This window comes from Geotrypetes seraphini, chromosome 1, assembly GCF_902459505.1.
Source record: "Geotrypetes seraphini chromosome 1, aGeoSer1.1, whole genome shotgun sequence".
In the NCBI taxonomy this organism is placed as follows: domain Eukaryota; kingdom Metazoa; phylum Chordata; class Amphibia; order Gymnophiona; family Dermophiidae; genus Geotrypetes; species Geotrypetes seraphini.
Genome location: NC_047084.1, coordinates 486468452 through 486482454, shown reverse-complemented (window position 1 = coordinate 486482454; position 14003 = coordinate 486468452). Strand labels below are relative to the sequence as shown.

The following is a 14003-nucleotide window of genomic DNA, read 5'->3' as shown; positions in this document are numbered from 1 at the left end:
TCTCATTGATCTTCCTAAATTTCTCAGCTATTTAGATACACAGAAGCACTTCGAATTCCAAGAAGTCATCGCTACTCTGTCACAACTCAGATTATATCTTCTCCAGTCTTCTTATGATGCCTTTGAGTTGTCAGCCAGGCCGACTGCTTATTCCGTAGCAATGTGCCGCTTGGCCTGGCTTTGCACCATTGACATGGACCCTCATCTTCAGGATCGCTTGGCTAACATTCCTTGTGCAGGCAATGACCTCTTCGATGAATCTATTGAGGCAGCCACCAAGAAATTGTCTGAACATGAAAAATCTTTTGCTTCTATTGTCAGACCAAAGCCTAAGCCAGCTCCTGTCAAACCTTCATTATCTCCTCCAATTTTCCAGAGGCGTTATGCTCCAAGGGTGGCTCCTTACAATTGTCTGCCTCCCAAGAAACAGCAGAATCAGAAGCAACAGAAATCTCAACCTTCTGCTGCACCTAAGGCTGTGCAGTCTTTTTGACTGTTTAAAACAGAGCATAACCTCCACCATTCTGTCTCTGTCCTTTCTTCCCCCTATAGGAGGTCGTCTCCATCATTTTTATCACTGATGGGAGACAATTACATCCGACCTCTGGGTGCTGTCAATCATCAAGGAAGGATACTCTCTTCATTTCAATCAGGTTCCACCAGAGCTTCCTCCAAGAGAGTATCCTTCCAGTCCATCCCAGACCGCCCTTCTTCTTCAGGAAGCTCAAGCTCTGCTTCATCTCTGTGCCATCAAGCCAGTTCCTTTGGAACAGCAGAACAGGGGTTTTTACTCCCGTTACTTCCTCGTTCCGAAGAAGACGGGCGATCTGCGACCCATTCTGGACCTCAGAGTTCTCAACAAATTTTTAGTCAAAGAAAAATTTTGTATGTTGTCCCTTTCTAGATCAGAACGACTGGTTATGCTCTCTGGATCTCAAGGAGGCTTGTACTCATATTCCCATTCATCCGGCCTCCCGTCAATATCTCATATTTCTGGTGGGTAATCTGCATTATCAATACAGAGTACTACCCTTTGGCCTGGCTTCATCTCTCAGAGTGTTCACCAAGTACCTGGTGGTGGTAGCAGCAGCTCTAAGGAACCATGGTCTTCAGGTATTTCCCTACCTAGATGACTGGCTCATCAAGGATTCCACATCTCAGGGGGTTATTGTAGCGACCCAATGGACTACATGGTTCCTACAAAGTTTGGGATTCAAAATCAACTTTCCCAAATCCCAACTTCAGCCCTCTCAGAATCTTTCATTGAGCATTGCTTGTTTTAATAAATATGGTGCTAGTTACTTTTCTATTCGTGTGGTATGTGATACAAAACCAAACAAAAGAAATAAATCAATATAGTGATAGCAAAAACCAGCACTTATCTTAAAGCTGTTCACGCGCCAGTCACTTGATGCTGACACCAATAGTAGCCCGTAGCCCAACGGGAGCCCCGTTTCACCTTATTAAGGCTTCATCAGGGGTTTATAACGTTTTCTAATTATTAATCTATGACTTACAATATATGTTTTTTTATTTTTCAATTTTGTAGCAATGCCATAAACTGGTGTAGGCATCTGAGAGCACAGCTTAAAAAACAAAGATAATCATTACTACAAGTCTTTTGTTTTAGTTGATCATGTGACCAATTTGACTTGTTTCCATTGTGATACTTTTTAGTAAAAAAACACCTTAATCCAATCCCTGTCCAAACCAATAGCAAATTGTATAAACAGCGTAGCAGTTGCCGGTACCTCATTATCTGATCTCTCCAGGAAATTTGTTAAATCCAGACTATCAGCAGATAAATTCTTCTGGTTTGGATTTTGAGCCTGAACTCTACTTGGTAAATAATACATTTTTGAGAGAAGCAGATAAGAAGACTCAGGAACTTTCAAAACTTCACACAAATATTTCTTAAATGTATCTTGCGCTGGTATAAGTGGTAGTTTGGGAAAATTTATTATACTGAGATTACATCTGGTCATATTCTCCAACAATTCTACTTTAAAATTAAGATTCCCACTATCCCTAACCCAAGATAAGGCCTAGCATTCCACAGTTTTTACTCTGGTCTCATGTCCATCCACTTTGTTTTCTAGGCTAGATAGTCTATTTTTTAAATCCAAATTTTCTGAAACAACTGTAGTGTAATGTACCGTAAATTGCTGCATTTGGGTCCCTAAGGAGAGTTGTAAATTAGATATAGCATCCCAAAGTGTTTCCATATTAAAGACCTTGGGTCTTTGCATGGGTACAAGCTCTAATCCAACCTCCTCTGATGAAGATAATAAAGCACCTGTAACCTCAGCAGAAGCAATATTTAACTTGAGGAAATCTTTGGGGATCTGCTGCTTCAGTTCCTCCGAGTGCTCCGCTGGCTGTTTTAGCTTATCTACTACCCCTGCCAAGTCAACCACAGCACTCAGCTGGTTGGGAAAGAGAACACTCCGGGGCGTTTCTTCCTCCAGCTTCTCTCCCCAAGCCCCAGGGTGACTCAGAGGACTCCGCTCCTCCGGAGATAGAGATGTACCCTCGAGAGAGAATGCCGATGCGTCAGCTTGTGTGCCTCTCGCAGCCGAGGAAAGCTTCGAAACACTTGTTCGAAGACCTCGCCGAAGAAAGACGTCCATCGAGCCTGCTGCCACCAAGGATTCCTCCAGGAAGACCCGGGGTTTGGACTTGCGCTTTATCATCGAAATGGTAAGAAAAAGTTTCTCCCTAGCAGGTCCGTGGCATCTCAGTTGCAGCAAACTGCCGCCATCTTAGTTGAGCTCTGCCGCTTCTTGGCTTTTTTAATGAACTGATGGTCCTGCGAGCTGACGCTAGGTGGGAAGGCACTCTTGCATGCACAGTATGGGTGGTCTTGAGACTTGTTAAGAAGTTAGTGATGGTATACTTTTACACTGTCCATGTGGGCTTGTGGATGACATCACCCATCTGTGAGAATATCTGCCTGCTGTTCTGGATAACACCTTTTATAGATAAGTAACTGTGCTATATATATATATATATTTTTTTTTTTCCCAAAATATGACAATCATCAAGGCAGTCTTTAAGAAATATGGTGAAATCCAAAACTTTTACCAACCTAATCTAATCTTATCGGAGATTTCTGAGATGCACTGTGCCTAGGTTCAAGGCGACTTACAATGCAATTTAAATGGATACAGTTTAGTATAGTACAGGAGGCTTCTTAGGTGGTACATGACAACACAAGAGGGTGGAATAATACAACAGGAGAGTTAGTACTTATTGTTTGAAAGGGACACTTTGAAGTAGAGATTTCCCTACAGTACAATTTCTAAAGAGAGACAGATCTAGTGCTATAAATGGATGTTAAATAAGGTATGTTCTGTGATGCTATGAGGTAGAGATTGTCTATTATAGTCTATTGTCAGGTGATTGAGCTGTGCACATGGTCCTATATAGGTTAAAGGGTAATTTGTGAGCTCACTGGTCAGTTTTCTTGGGTGAGTATTGTGTCGAAAAGATAAGTTTTTAGTTTCTTTTGGCATCTGAGATAGTTCAGTTCGGATCTCATGGTACTTGTGGGGAGGTTGTTCCAAAACTTAGCACTGATATATATGAACCTAGTGTTGTAGGTACGTTTTGTATTTGATTCTTTTTGTTGAGGGGTAGTTCAACTGAAATTTACTAAGATTCCGGCCCAAGTTGGGCCATGATGGATTGAATAAGTCTGAGTGTGATGTGGAAATTCCATGGAGGATGCGGAAGATTATACATGATATTTTGAAGTTTATTCTAGTATTGATGGGTAGCCAATGTAGCTGAGATAAGGTAGAAACTGAGTCATATTTTTTAACTTGAAGATGAGTCTGATTGCTGTGTTTTGTATTAGTTGTAGTTTGCAGGCCAGTGTGTTGATACCTATGTAGAGAGAGTAGCAGATCCTGCCTGTTAAAACATGTTCCTTTTGTCATCTTCATCAAAGCACTTCTTATAATGTGTCATTTGGGCTACCAGGCCTTGTATTTCTTTGTTGCAGTGTTTGCATTTTGCAAGCATACATGCCTGCCTTATCCATAGGTAGAGGAACTTCATTAAAATATTGGCAAACTGGGTCTCTTTTATAGCCTCCTGCCTTTATAGGTTTTCTCCTCCAAGGAGAGAATAATCTGATAAACCTTAGGCTATACACACAGATCGAAACTTGTGGAGTATTTTGCTCAAAAGGTTTCACTTTAATTTTTACCTCCTGCTCCTCCCTCCTCACACTTAGCTCCTTGTGCAGATATATATATAGCGAAAGAAAAAGCGTCAGTTTATTGGAGAGGTGTACCCACCCTCTTCCACCCTGACATCATCAGCAAAAAAACATTTGCTAGTGGTGCTAATGTAAACCAGTGAGATTTTAACTCAAAAGGAATAGCAAGCAGGGAAAAGGAACTGTGTTGCAGGAATCACCGTGTACCAGAACGATACACTGCATACAATTGGGTCCGAATCGCCATGTACCAGAACGATACAGTGCACACAATTGAGCCCGAAGGCAGGCGTCCCGGCATATGCAGGGCTGGCTTAGTTCATGATGAATAACTTTTTGACTACAATGTACCTTAGAAAACTATCTATAGATAGCTTTTTCCTCAAAAAATCATTTTATTTAAAAATATCCAATTTAAATAAAAATTTATTTATTTATTTTAAAAAAATCTTTTATTTTTATCCACCCTGCTGAGAATTCCAAATGGAAATTTGATCATTTAGAGCAAGTGAGATAGTCCATGGGAAGAGAATTGTAGCAAGATAGGAACTACCAGTAAGTTTTTAAGAAAAAAATAGTAATAGTTAAAATCCTCAGTGTTCTCCTTTCTTAGATACAGTTGTGAAAGTAAAGCTGTGTCCTCCTAGAGAGAGTTCTAGGGTGTAAAGAGTATTTCTCTAGTTTTCCTATTGCTGAAACAGGATTAAATAGCACCACTTCTCCTTACCTTTTTTCTATTCTTCTATAGGCATTGATGGTAGACAAGTTCCCCTTTCCTGTTTACCCTTAACAGTCTGGGAGGATTATTTGACCTACAAGGATCCCTGGGGCATTCCCCTGATGTCTTTGGAGAACACCTGGAATGAATATCATCTAAATTCTGACTGGGAACCCTCAACACTGGGAATTAAATCAGCCCCATTATGCTGAGATAGCCACTGTGTCCACTGCAAACAAACACAGGACCTATGTGGTCTGGCAGTAAGATGGCCATCATTCCCAATGTCTGTGCTTCTGTTGGGTGGAAGTGCACAGGCCAGTCCTCAAGCAGTACCTGCACCTCCCGGAGCCATTTGGCCCAGAAGAAATGCTGCCCCCATCATACCAGGGGCAGTAGGAGCCAGACATGGTACTTGGCACAAGCTCCAGCAGGTACCACCATTGGCATCCTACAGGCATAGTGACAGAACTGAGAGAAGATATTATCCAGAACTCCTTCCCTGCCTGGACTCGCTCCTCTACTGCTCTGTTGTCATGGTCTGCTCAATGTTGGTTCTGTTTTTTTAAAAGAACTGTAACACTATTTAACTGTAACCCCCTCTGTTTCCCATTTCTAAACTGCATAATGCAACCCCTGAGACATAACAATGAGCCAACAATGACTTACTTGTATTTGTAAGTATGACCTAACTGTATTAATAGTTATACTGATATAGCAACCCTATTGAATGTCCATGTCAAACCGTCCATTGTAACTTCCTGGGCAACTGACCCAACCTCTTGTAATGTAATCTGATCTTGAACTGAATAGGTAAAAGCAGAATAGAAAACCTGATTAACATAAGACATAAAACAAAACCATTGGTGTGACTCAGTATGGCTATTTTTATGTGTGTGATTTCTATGCAGCCACTCCTTCATTAAGCTACACCTGTGTGTATGAGCTTTTCTTACTCTCCCTTCCTCCTTCCGTTCTCAATTTCTCTTCTGAGTTTGCAAACACTCCTGTACTATATGATTCTCAGAATGAGTTGCTTGGTGCCAAAATCCAGGGCAATTCTCAGCGTCTCTTGAAAGAACAGCATAGGACTTAAAGCATCATGATATTTGATTGCTGAGATAGCCCAACAGTGTACCTGCTTCCTCCTCTATCCACTGCCCAAGCCATACCTCCTCCTCCTCTTGGCTTGCATGCAGATCCTTTGTCTTGGGGAAAGTTCACCAGTTTTGATAGTTGTACAGCCATAATCATACAAAATGGCCCTGCTTTGATTTTGAACATACTATATGCCTATAGCATTCTATATATGAAGGCAAATCAAAAATTAAAAGCAATTGTTAAAGTACTCGATAATCGGAATAGAGCTAGTGAAATGCAACGTATGTATTCATACATTACATGTTGGATAGTTTGTCCATGCACGATGTAACGCTCAGTCTTCAGTCATTTGGCAGCCACGAGGTCAGAAACATGGATTCTCCATTTCAAGATTGCACCATCAAAGAACAAAGCGCAGTAGTGCGCTTTCTTTGGGCAGAGGGAGTGAAACCTGTGGAAATTCAGCATTGGATATTGACTCAGTATGGTCCTAGCACCATGAATCAATGAAAGGTTTATGAGTGGGTATAAAGGTTTAAAGTAGGAAGAACAGGTGTAACCGACGAGGGTTGTTCGTGTCACCCATCAACATAAGAGCGCATTTGACAGGCTGGATGCTTTGATTAGAGAAGACCAACAGATAACGGTGTCTCAGTTGGCTGCAAATTTAGGTATCGGCTATGGATCTACATTTGCCATAATGCATTATGACTTGAGATGCAGGAAAGTCTGCACACGATGGTTTCCCAAACAGCTTACCGATCTGCACAAGCAAGTGGATGCTGCAACCCAGTTCCTGAGATGGTATGAAAAAGATCTGATTATTCTAGACAGAATTGTCACAAGCGACAAGACATGGGTTCAACACGGAGAACAAAAGATAAAGCATGATGAAGTAAATGAAGCGGTGCTCACCTGGCTTCGAGAACAACCAATAAACTTATTTTCTGCAGAAATTCAGAAGCTAGTTGAACAATATAAACAAATGCGTCTTGCATGGGGACTATGTGGAAAAGTGATATGTTCAATTGCTCACGGTTACTTCTATTAAAGCTGTTAAATTTATTTTGCCTTTTACTTTTTGATTTACCTTTAGGGCTTTGATGAAAATTTAGGGGTTTAATTTTTAGGCAATTTTATTCTTTAGCAGACCAAGAAAATTAGGGTTTATCCCAAGACAAGCAGGCAGCATATTCTCACGTATGGGTGACGTCACTGACAGAGCCCTGGTACGGACCACTTTAAAACTGCATCACGATAGCCCACACCACACATGCGTGAGTACCTTCACGCCTGATGTAGGCACGTGGTCCCTCAGGTTCTTAATTTGCGCGGAGCTAAGAAGACGCGTTTTTCAATGGCTGTTGAAACATTTTTCTTTGCTGCCTTCCCGCTCTCGCGGATTTGTGACTTTTAGTCATATTTCTTTTTGTTGTTTGTTTTTTCCTTAGTAAGTAAAAAAAAAACTAACAAAAACCTCTTTGACCACCTTGGCCTCTGATTTTGATCTAGCCGGGGCCATTTTCCATCGGTCACGCCCGCAGACGGGTTTTAAAAAGTGCGATCACTGTGCTTTGCCCATTTCAGTAATTGACTTGCATTGCAGGTGCCGCCAATGCTTGGGGCCCGAGCACCGCCCGGAAACCTGCTCCTGCTGTTCTTCTCTTCAGAAAAGAACTTTGAAGAACCATCTTATACAGCAAAAGCTACTTTTCGGCGTCGCAATGGAAGGAGACTCCACACCATTATCGACATCAACGGTGCCAGTTAAGCCAACTGCGCACCATTTGACATCAACAGAACCATCGCCGATATCACAGCTTTCTGTAAGTAAGCTGGTTAAGAAGCCTTCCCCCACCCCATCTAGGCCTCAGATCAATGCAGCAGTGAGTTAAGTCCTGCCAACCTCGAAAAAGCCCAGAAAGCGCTCCGCTCCGATATTGGTGAGTGCCTTGGCATCGGCCTTCTCATCCCCAGAGCATAGAGCTGCACCGAGGGTACCGACAAGAAAACCAGAGGTACCGGTGCTTACACTTAATTAAAAGATAGACAACTTGCTTAAGGAAGAACTGGGTGAGCACTTTCAAATGCTGGTGCCAACCCAACTCCTGCCTGTGTTGACACCGACTCCCCCGGTGTCACTCCGGTCTGAGCCATTGACACTGGTTGCAGCTGCAATAGTCTCCATCGGTGCGCACACTTTCCATCAAGGACTCGGCACCATTGACTCACCGACGCCGCTCGTCCTTGACACAGACATCACCTGAGTCGACACCGATGTGGTCTCCAAAGGCATTGCAGAAACTTAAACATCTTGAACCTTTGGCACTGAGCCTGGTCTATTCAAGATTCAGACCTCTGGGGGGACTTTGAGCAGGATCCTCTTCTTTCAGAGGTTGAAGGCTCTTCAGATGATGACTCCCCTCAGCATTCATCCCAGGAGACTCCTATTCTATCTGAGAAGTCATCTTTCTCTAAGTTTCTTCTTGAGATGTCAGAGACTTTGTCTATCCCTCTTGAAGCTGATTCCAGACAGTTCCAGGAGCATTGATTATGATTAGCCACCCAAGGAACTACTCAAGCTTCCTCTTCACAACATCTTATGAGAAACTTTCTACAAAAATCTGGATATGCCACTTACCATTCCTACGGCTCCTTGTAAGTTGGATTCTTTATATCGAGTGGTCCCTATTCCTGGGTTTGACAAGCCTCAACTTCCACATGAGTCTCTCCAGGTGGAGTCTACCTTGAAGAAATCCTTGGGGGCTAGTGTGTATGCTTCTGTACCTCCTGGCAGAGAGGGCAAGGCCATGGATCAGTTTGGCAAGCACCTATTCCAAAATGCTATGTTGGCCAACCAGTCTGGCAACTATAATTTCCATTTTTCCTTCTACCTCAAGCATTTAATTAGACAAATTTCCATGTTTCAGAAATACATTCCAGAACGTAAGCTTCCTGCTTTTCAGCATCATGTTTCTGATCCATTCAGGCTGAGAAAATATATGATACGTTCCACGTATGATACATTTGAACTTACCTCTCGTGCTGCGGCAGTGTCAGTAGCCATGAGATGTCTGGCTTGGCTTTGTGTTTCTGAGCTGGATGTAAACCATCAAGACAGGCTCGCAAATGCTCCTTGTCTAGGAGATGAAATCTTTGGTCCCTCCATGGACATGGCTAACCAAAAGTTATCAGCTCATGAGATCTGATGGGACACCCTGGTCAAGCCTAAGAAAAAGCCTCCACCCTCTTGTCCTTTTCGGTCAGCTGCTTCTTACTAGAGAAGGTTTGCTGCTAACCCTGCATCACCTCCTCAATCTCAACCTAGGAAACAGAAGCAGCAACCATGTCAGCAACCATAGGCTGCTCCTCAAAAACCTTCACAGCCTTTTTGACATGTTTCTAAAGAGCATAGCCACTGTCAGCATCCTACAGTCTTTGCCTCAGCCCATCGGAGGCCGTCTTCAACTTTTCATCGCTCGAAGGGAGCTCATAACATCAGATCTCTGGGTCCTCACCATCATTTGTCAGGGTTGCATTCTCCTTTTTCACACCCTGCCTCCAGACCATCCTCCTAAGAGAGTCTGCTTTGAACCCTGCACAGTCCTCCCTTCTGCTGCTAAATGCCATTGAGGAAGTTCCCCTCTCTCAGTAGAAGCAGGGATTCTACTCATGTTACTTCTTAGTTCCAAAGAAGATGGGAGGACTGCGACCCATTCTGGATCTCAGAGCTCTCAACAAATTTCTGGTCAAGGAGAAATTTTGAATGCTATCCCTTGCCCTGCTTTATCCTCTCCTCAATTATAATGACTGGCTATGCTCTCTGGATCTCAAGGAAGCCTACACACATATCCCAATTTATCTGGCTTCCAGGAAATACCTCCATTTCCAGATAAATCAACGTCACTACCAGTACAAGGTTCTTCCCTTAGGCCTGGCATCTTCTCCCAGAGTCTTCACGAAGTGCCTAATTGTAGTGGATGCATTTCTCTGATCACACAACCTCTGAGTTTTTCCTTACCTGGATGACTGGTTAATCAAGGCTATTTCATTTCAGGAAGTGGTCCAAGCAACATATCAGACCATTTCTTTTCTTCAGATTCTAGGATTCAAAGTCAACTTCCCCAAATCACATCTTATTCCGACTCAACGTCTGCAGTTCATTGGGGCAGTCCTAGACACCACTCTCATGAGAGTGTTTCTCCCGCCGGATCGCCTTCAGGCTCTCATCCGCCTTTGTCAGCAGCTGCTTCCTCTTCAATCCATCACTGCAAGACACATGATGGTTCTTCTAGGCCACATGGCTTCCACTGTGCATGTGACTCCACGTACCCCTCAGTAAACCCTTGCATCTCAGTGGTCTCAAGCGATGGATCGTCTCTCACAGCATATATCTGTAACGTCATCTCTTCTGCGGTCGCTTCAGTGGTGGATAACGTCATCCAATCTATCCAAAGGTCTCCTTTTTCACTTACCCCCTCATCACAAGGTGGTCATGACAGATGCATCTCCTTATGCTTAGGGGGCACATATGGACGATCTTCAGACTCAGGGCCTTTGGACTGCCAGGGAGCCAAAATTTCACATCAATATCCTGAAGCTCCGAGCAATGTTTTATGCCCTCAAGGCCTTCCATTACCTTTGTCCCCAAGTCCTTCTTCGCACAGACAATCAAGTAGCAATGTACTACATAAACAAACAAGGAGGTATGGGCTGTCTCCTGTTGTGTCAGGAGGCCCAGAAAATCTGGACTTGGGCCACAGCTTGCAACTTTTCTTAAAGGCTATCTACATTCAAGGGGAGAAGAATTCTCTAGCAGACAATCTCGGCAGAATTCTTCAGCCTCACGAATGGACTCTCAACTCTGCAACTCTCCAGTCCATCTTTGCTCAATGGGGCACTCCACAAGTGGACTTTACTCTCCTCTCTGTCTGGAAGTCGATGCCTTTCTCCTGGACTTGGACGGGCCTGTTTCTATATGCATTACCTCCAATTCCTCTCTTGTTGAGGACTCTGTTCAAACTCAAGCGAGAGGCAGCCACCATGATTCTCATTGCTCCTCGGTGGCCCAGGCATCATTGGTTCTCCCTTCTATTTCAGCTCAGCTCCAGGGAACCAATACCTCTTCCAGTTTTTCCTACTCTGCTTACTCAGCGGCAGGAATCACTTCTACATCCCAACCTGCAATCATTACACCTGACAGCTTGGTTTCTCTCGGGCTGAATTCTTCTGAATTACATCTCTCACAGCTGTTCGACATATTATTGACGCCTCCAGAAAACCAACCACTTAGCAATGTTATTAGCAAAAGTGGACTAGGTTTTCTTCTGGTGTTTACTTCATCACGATTCAACTTCCTTGGCAGTGGAATTGGTGTTAGATTATCTACTCCATCTATCTGACTCTGGTCTGAAGTCTACATCTTTCAGAGTCCATCTCAGTGCTATTACAGCTTTTCACATGCCAGTGGGGGGAAAACCTCTTACTGCTCATTCTTTGGTCTCCAGATTCATGAAAGAACTTTTCAATTTTAAACCACCTCTCAAGCCTCCGCCTGTCGTTTGGGACCTTAATGTGATACTTTCCAGTTTGATGAAGCCACCATTTGAACCAGTGGCCGCAGCTCATCTCAAGTTTCTCACCTGGAAAGTTGTCTTCCTTATTGCTGTTACCTCTGCCAGGAGGGTCAGTGAGTTACAAGCCTTGGTGGCAGATGCATCCTTCACAGTTTTTCATCATGACAAAGTGGTTCTGCGCACGCATCCAAAGTTTCTTCCAAAAGTTGTCACTGAATTTTATCTCAATCAGTCAGTTGTTCTACCAGTGTTTTTTTCCTAAGCCTCATTCTCCTTCAGGAGAAACCGCTTTGCATACTTTGGACTGTAAACGTGCTTTGGCCTATTACATCGACAGGACAAAGCCTCATCGTACTTCTCCCCAACTGTTCATCTCATTTGATCCAAACAAATTGGGACATCCTGTTTCCAAGAGAACAATTTCCAACTGGCTTGCTGCTTGTATCTTGTTCTGTTATGCTCAGACTGGACTGTGGCTTTCCTCAGATCTACTACCATTGACGAAATTTGTAAAGCTGCCACCTGGTCCTCAGTTCATACATTCACTTCTCACTATTGTCTGGAGTCCTCCTCCAGACGAGATGGGCACTTCAGCCAATCTGTATTACAAAATTTATTCTCCTAAAGGCCAACATTCCCACCATCCCATTCTTGTTAGCTTGGAGGTCATCCATACGTGAGAATATGCTGCCTGCTTGTCCTGGGATAAAGCACAGTTACTTACTGTAACAGGTGTTATCCAGGGATAGCAGGCAGATATTCTCACAACCCTCCCACCTCCCCGGGTTGGCTTCTTAGCTGTCTTATCTTAACTGAGGGACCGCGTGCCTACGTCAGGCGGGAAGGCACTCGTGAATGCGTGGTATGTACTATTGCAAACTTTCTAAAGACTTAAAGATGCACTTTTAAAGTGATCCGTACTGGGGCTCTGTCGGTGACGTCACCCATATGTGAGAATATCTGCCTGCTGTTCCTGGATAACACCTGTTACGGTAAGTAACTGTGCTTAATCAGTCTTTGGTTTACGAAATGAATTATTATTTTGATAATGGTATTTTAAAGAAATGATGGGAAAGCAGCTTTAGTAAACGAGGTTGTAAGGGAGCTGCAGTAGACCTTTGGTGAATTGGAAGAAAATCATGAGAGCTGTTTTGGCAACTGGCTCCTAAGTGTATTTAGGTTGTCTTCTAGGTTCAAATAAAATTTAGCAAATTTAATGCAAATCCTATCATCTTAAAGGGGATCTTTTACTAAGGCGCACCAGCCGTTTTAGCACGTGCTAAATGCTAACGTGTCCATAGAATATGGCTCTGGCAGTTGAAATTTTTCTGTTCCGACAGCGTTCTTCAGCGATGTGTATTCATCACGAAGTTTAAAACAATTATGAGAGCTTAAAAGGACTTTTACCATATTCACAATCAGGTCTCCTGAAGAAGCAAACGAAATGGGGCCACGTTGGGACCCTCTACCCTTTATAAAGCTAAGTCATTACAGTACAACTTATAAACTTCGAGTGATGTATGTTTAACAAAATATATGAAGAAAGAATTCCCACACACTTTTAAGCATTTGAAAGATTGTGACAACCTTTATTTATTTATTTTTGTAACCTGCTATGGAACGTGACCAGCACTGAAACAGTTGCATTGACTGGAAGGTAAACTCTGTACGATCTCTAGGAGGGTGTACTCCTTCCTTGTAGAGTTTCACGTCTCTGAGTGACTTGAAAATTTCTGGTCACGGTCCATAGTTAGGTTATTATTGCAAATGTGAGGTCAGTTTACAATTTTTGTCCTAAGCTATTTCTGACTTCTTCTAGTTTCTAACTAATATTATCCTTGTGATCTCCATAGAATATAATGAGCATGTTAGCATTTAGCTCACGCTAAATCGGCTAGCACGCCTTAATAAAAGACCCTCAAAATGAGTTACCACTTTTAAGAATTTTCTAGTTCTATACCTAATGCAAAACAAATTCAAACATCTTATTGACTGGATCATTTTAATTTCACATCAGCTGACCTAGAGTTTGATAGTAGCTTGTACAGTTCTCCATTTGTTAGATTATAGGCTAGGGCGTTTTTGTACTGCTTCAGAAAAGTATATTAGCTTTCTTTCCTTTGTAGGCGACTTTATCTGAATAAGAAGGCAACAGACAAGCAGCCCTACAGCAAATTACCTGGCGTTTCACTGCTCAAACCGTTGAAAGGTGTGGATCCTAACCTCATTAACAATTTGGAAACTTTTTTTGAACTGGATTATCCAAAGGTATGTGTACACTTTATTGCTACTTTTTGAGATTAAGGAACACAGTTTATCAACAAGAGATGCCTAGTTATTCAGTCAGCAATTTGGCAAAATTAAATTTTTGTATTCTTTTTTC

General features: G+C 42.7%; 1 protein-coding gene across 3 annotated transcripts in view; it reads left to right on the top strand.

Moving 5' to 3' along the window:
* The window catches only part of UGCG (UDP-glucose ceramide glucosyltransferase), an 87109-nt gene that overhangs the window by 23315 nt on the left and 49791 nt on the right, over positions 1-14003 (top strand). For 2 of the 3 annotated variants that reach the window (XM_033926291.1, XM_033926283.1), the window contains exons 2-3: positions 4974-5620; positions 13747-13888. In XM_033926291.1, the coding sequence (XP_033782182.1) occupies positions 5352-5620; positions 13747-13888 (411 nt within the window). In that variant the 5' untranslated portion in view covers positions 4974-5351. The remainder of the gene's footprint in view (positions 1-4973; positions 5621-13746; positions 13889-14003) is intronic. The other variant, XM_033926297.1, reaches the window with a different exon arrangement.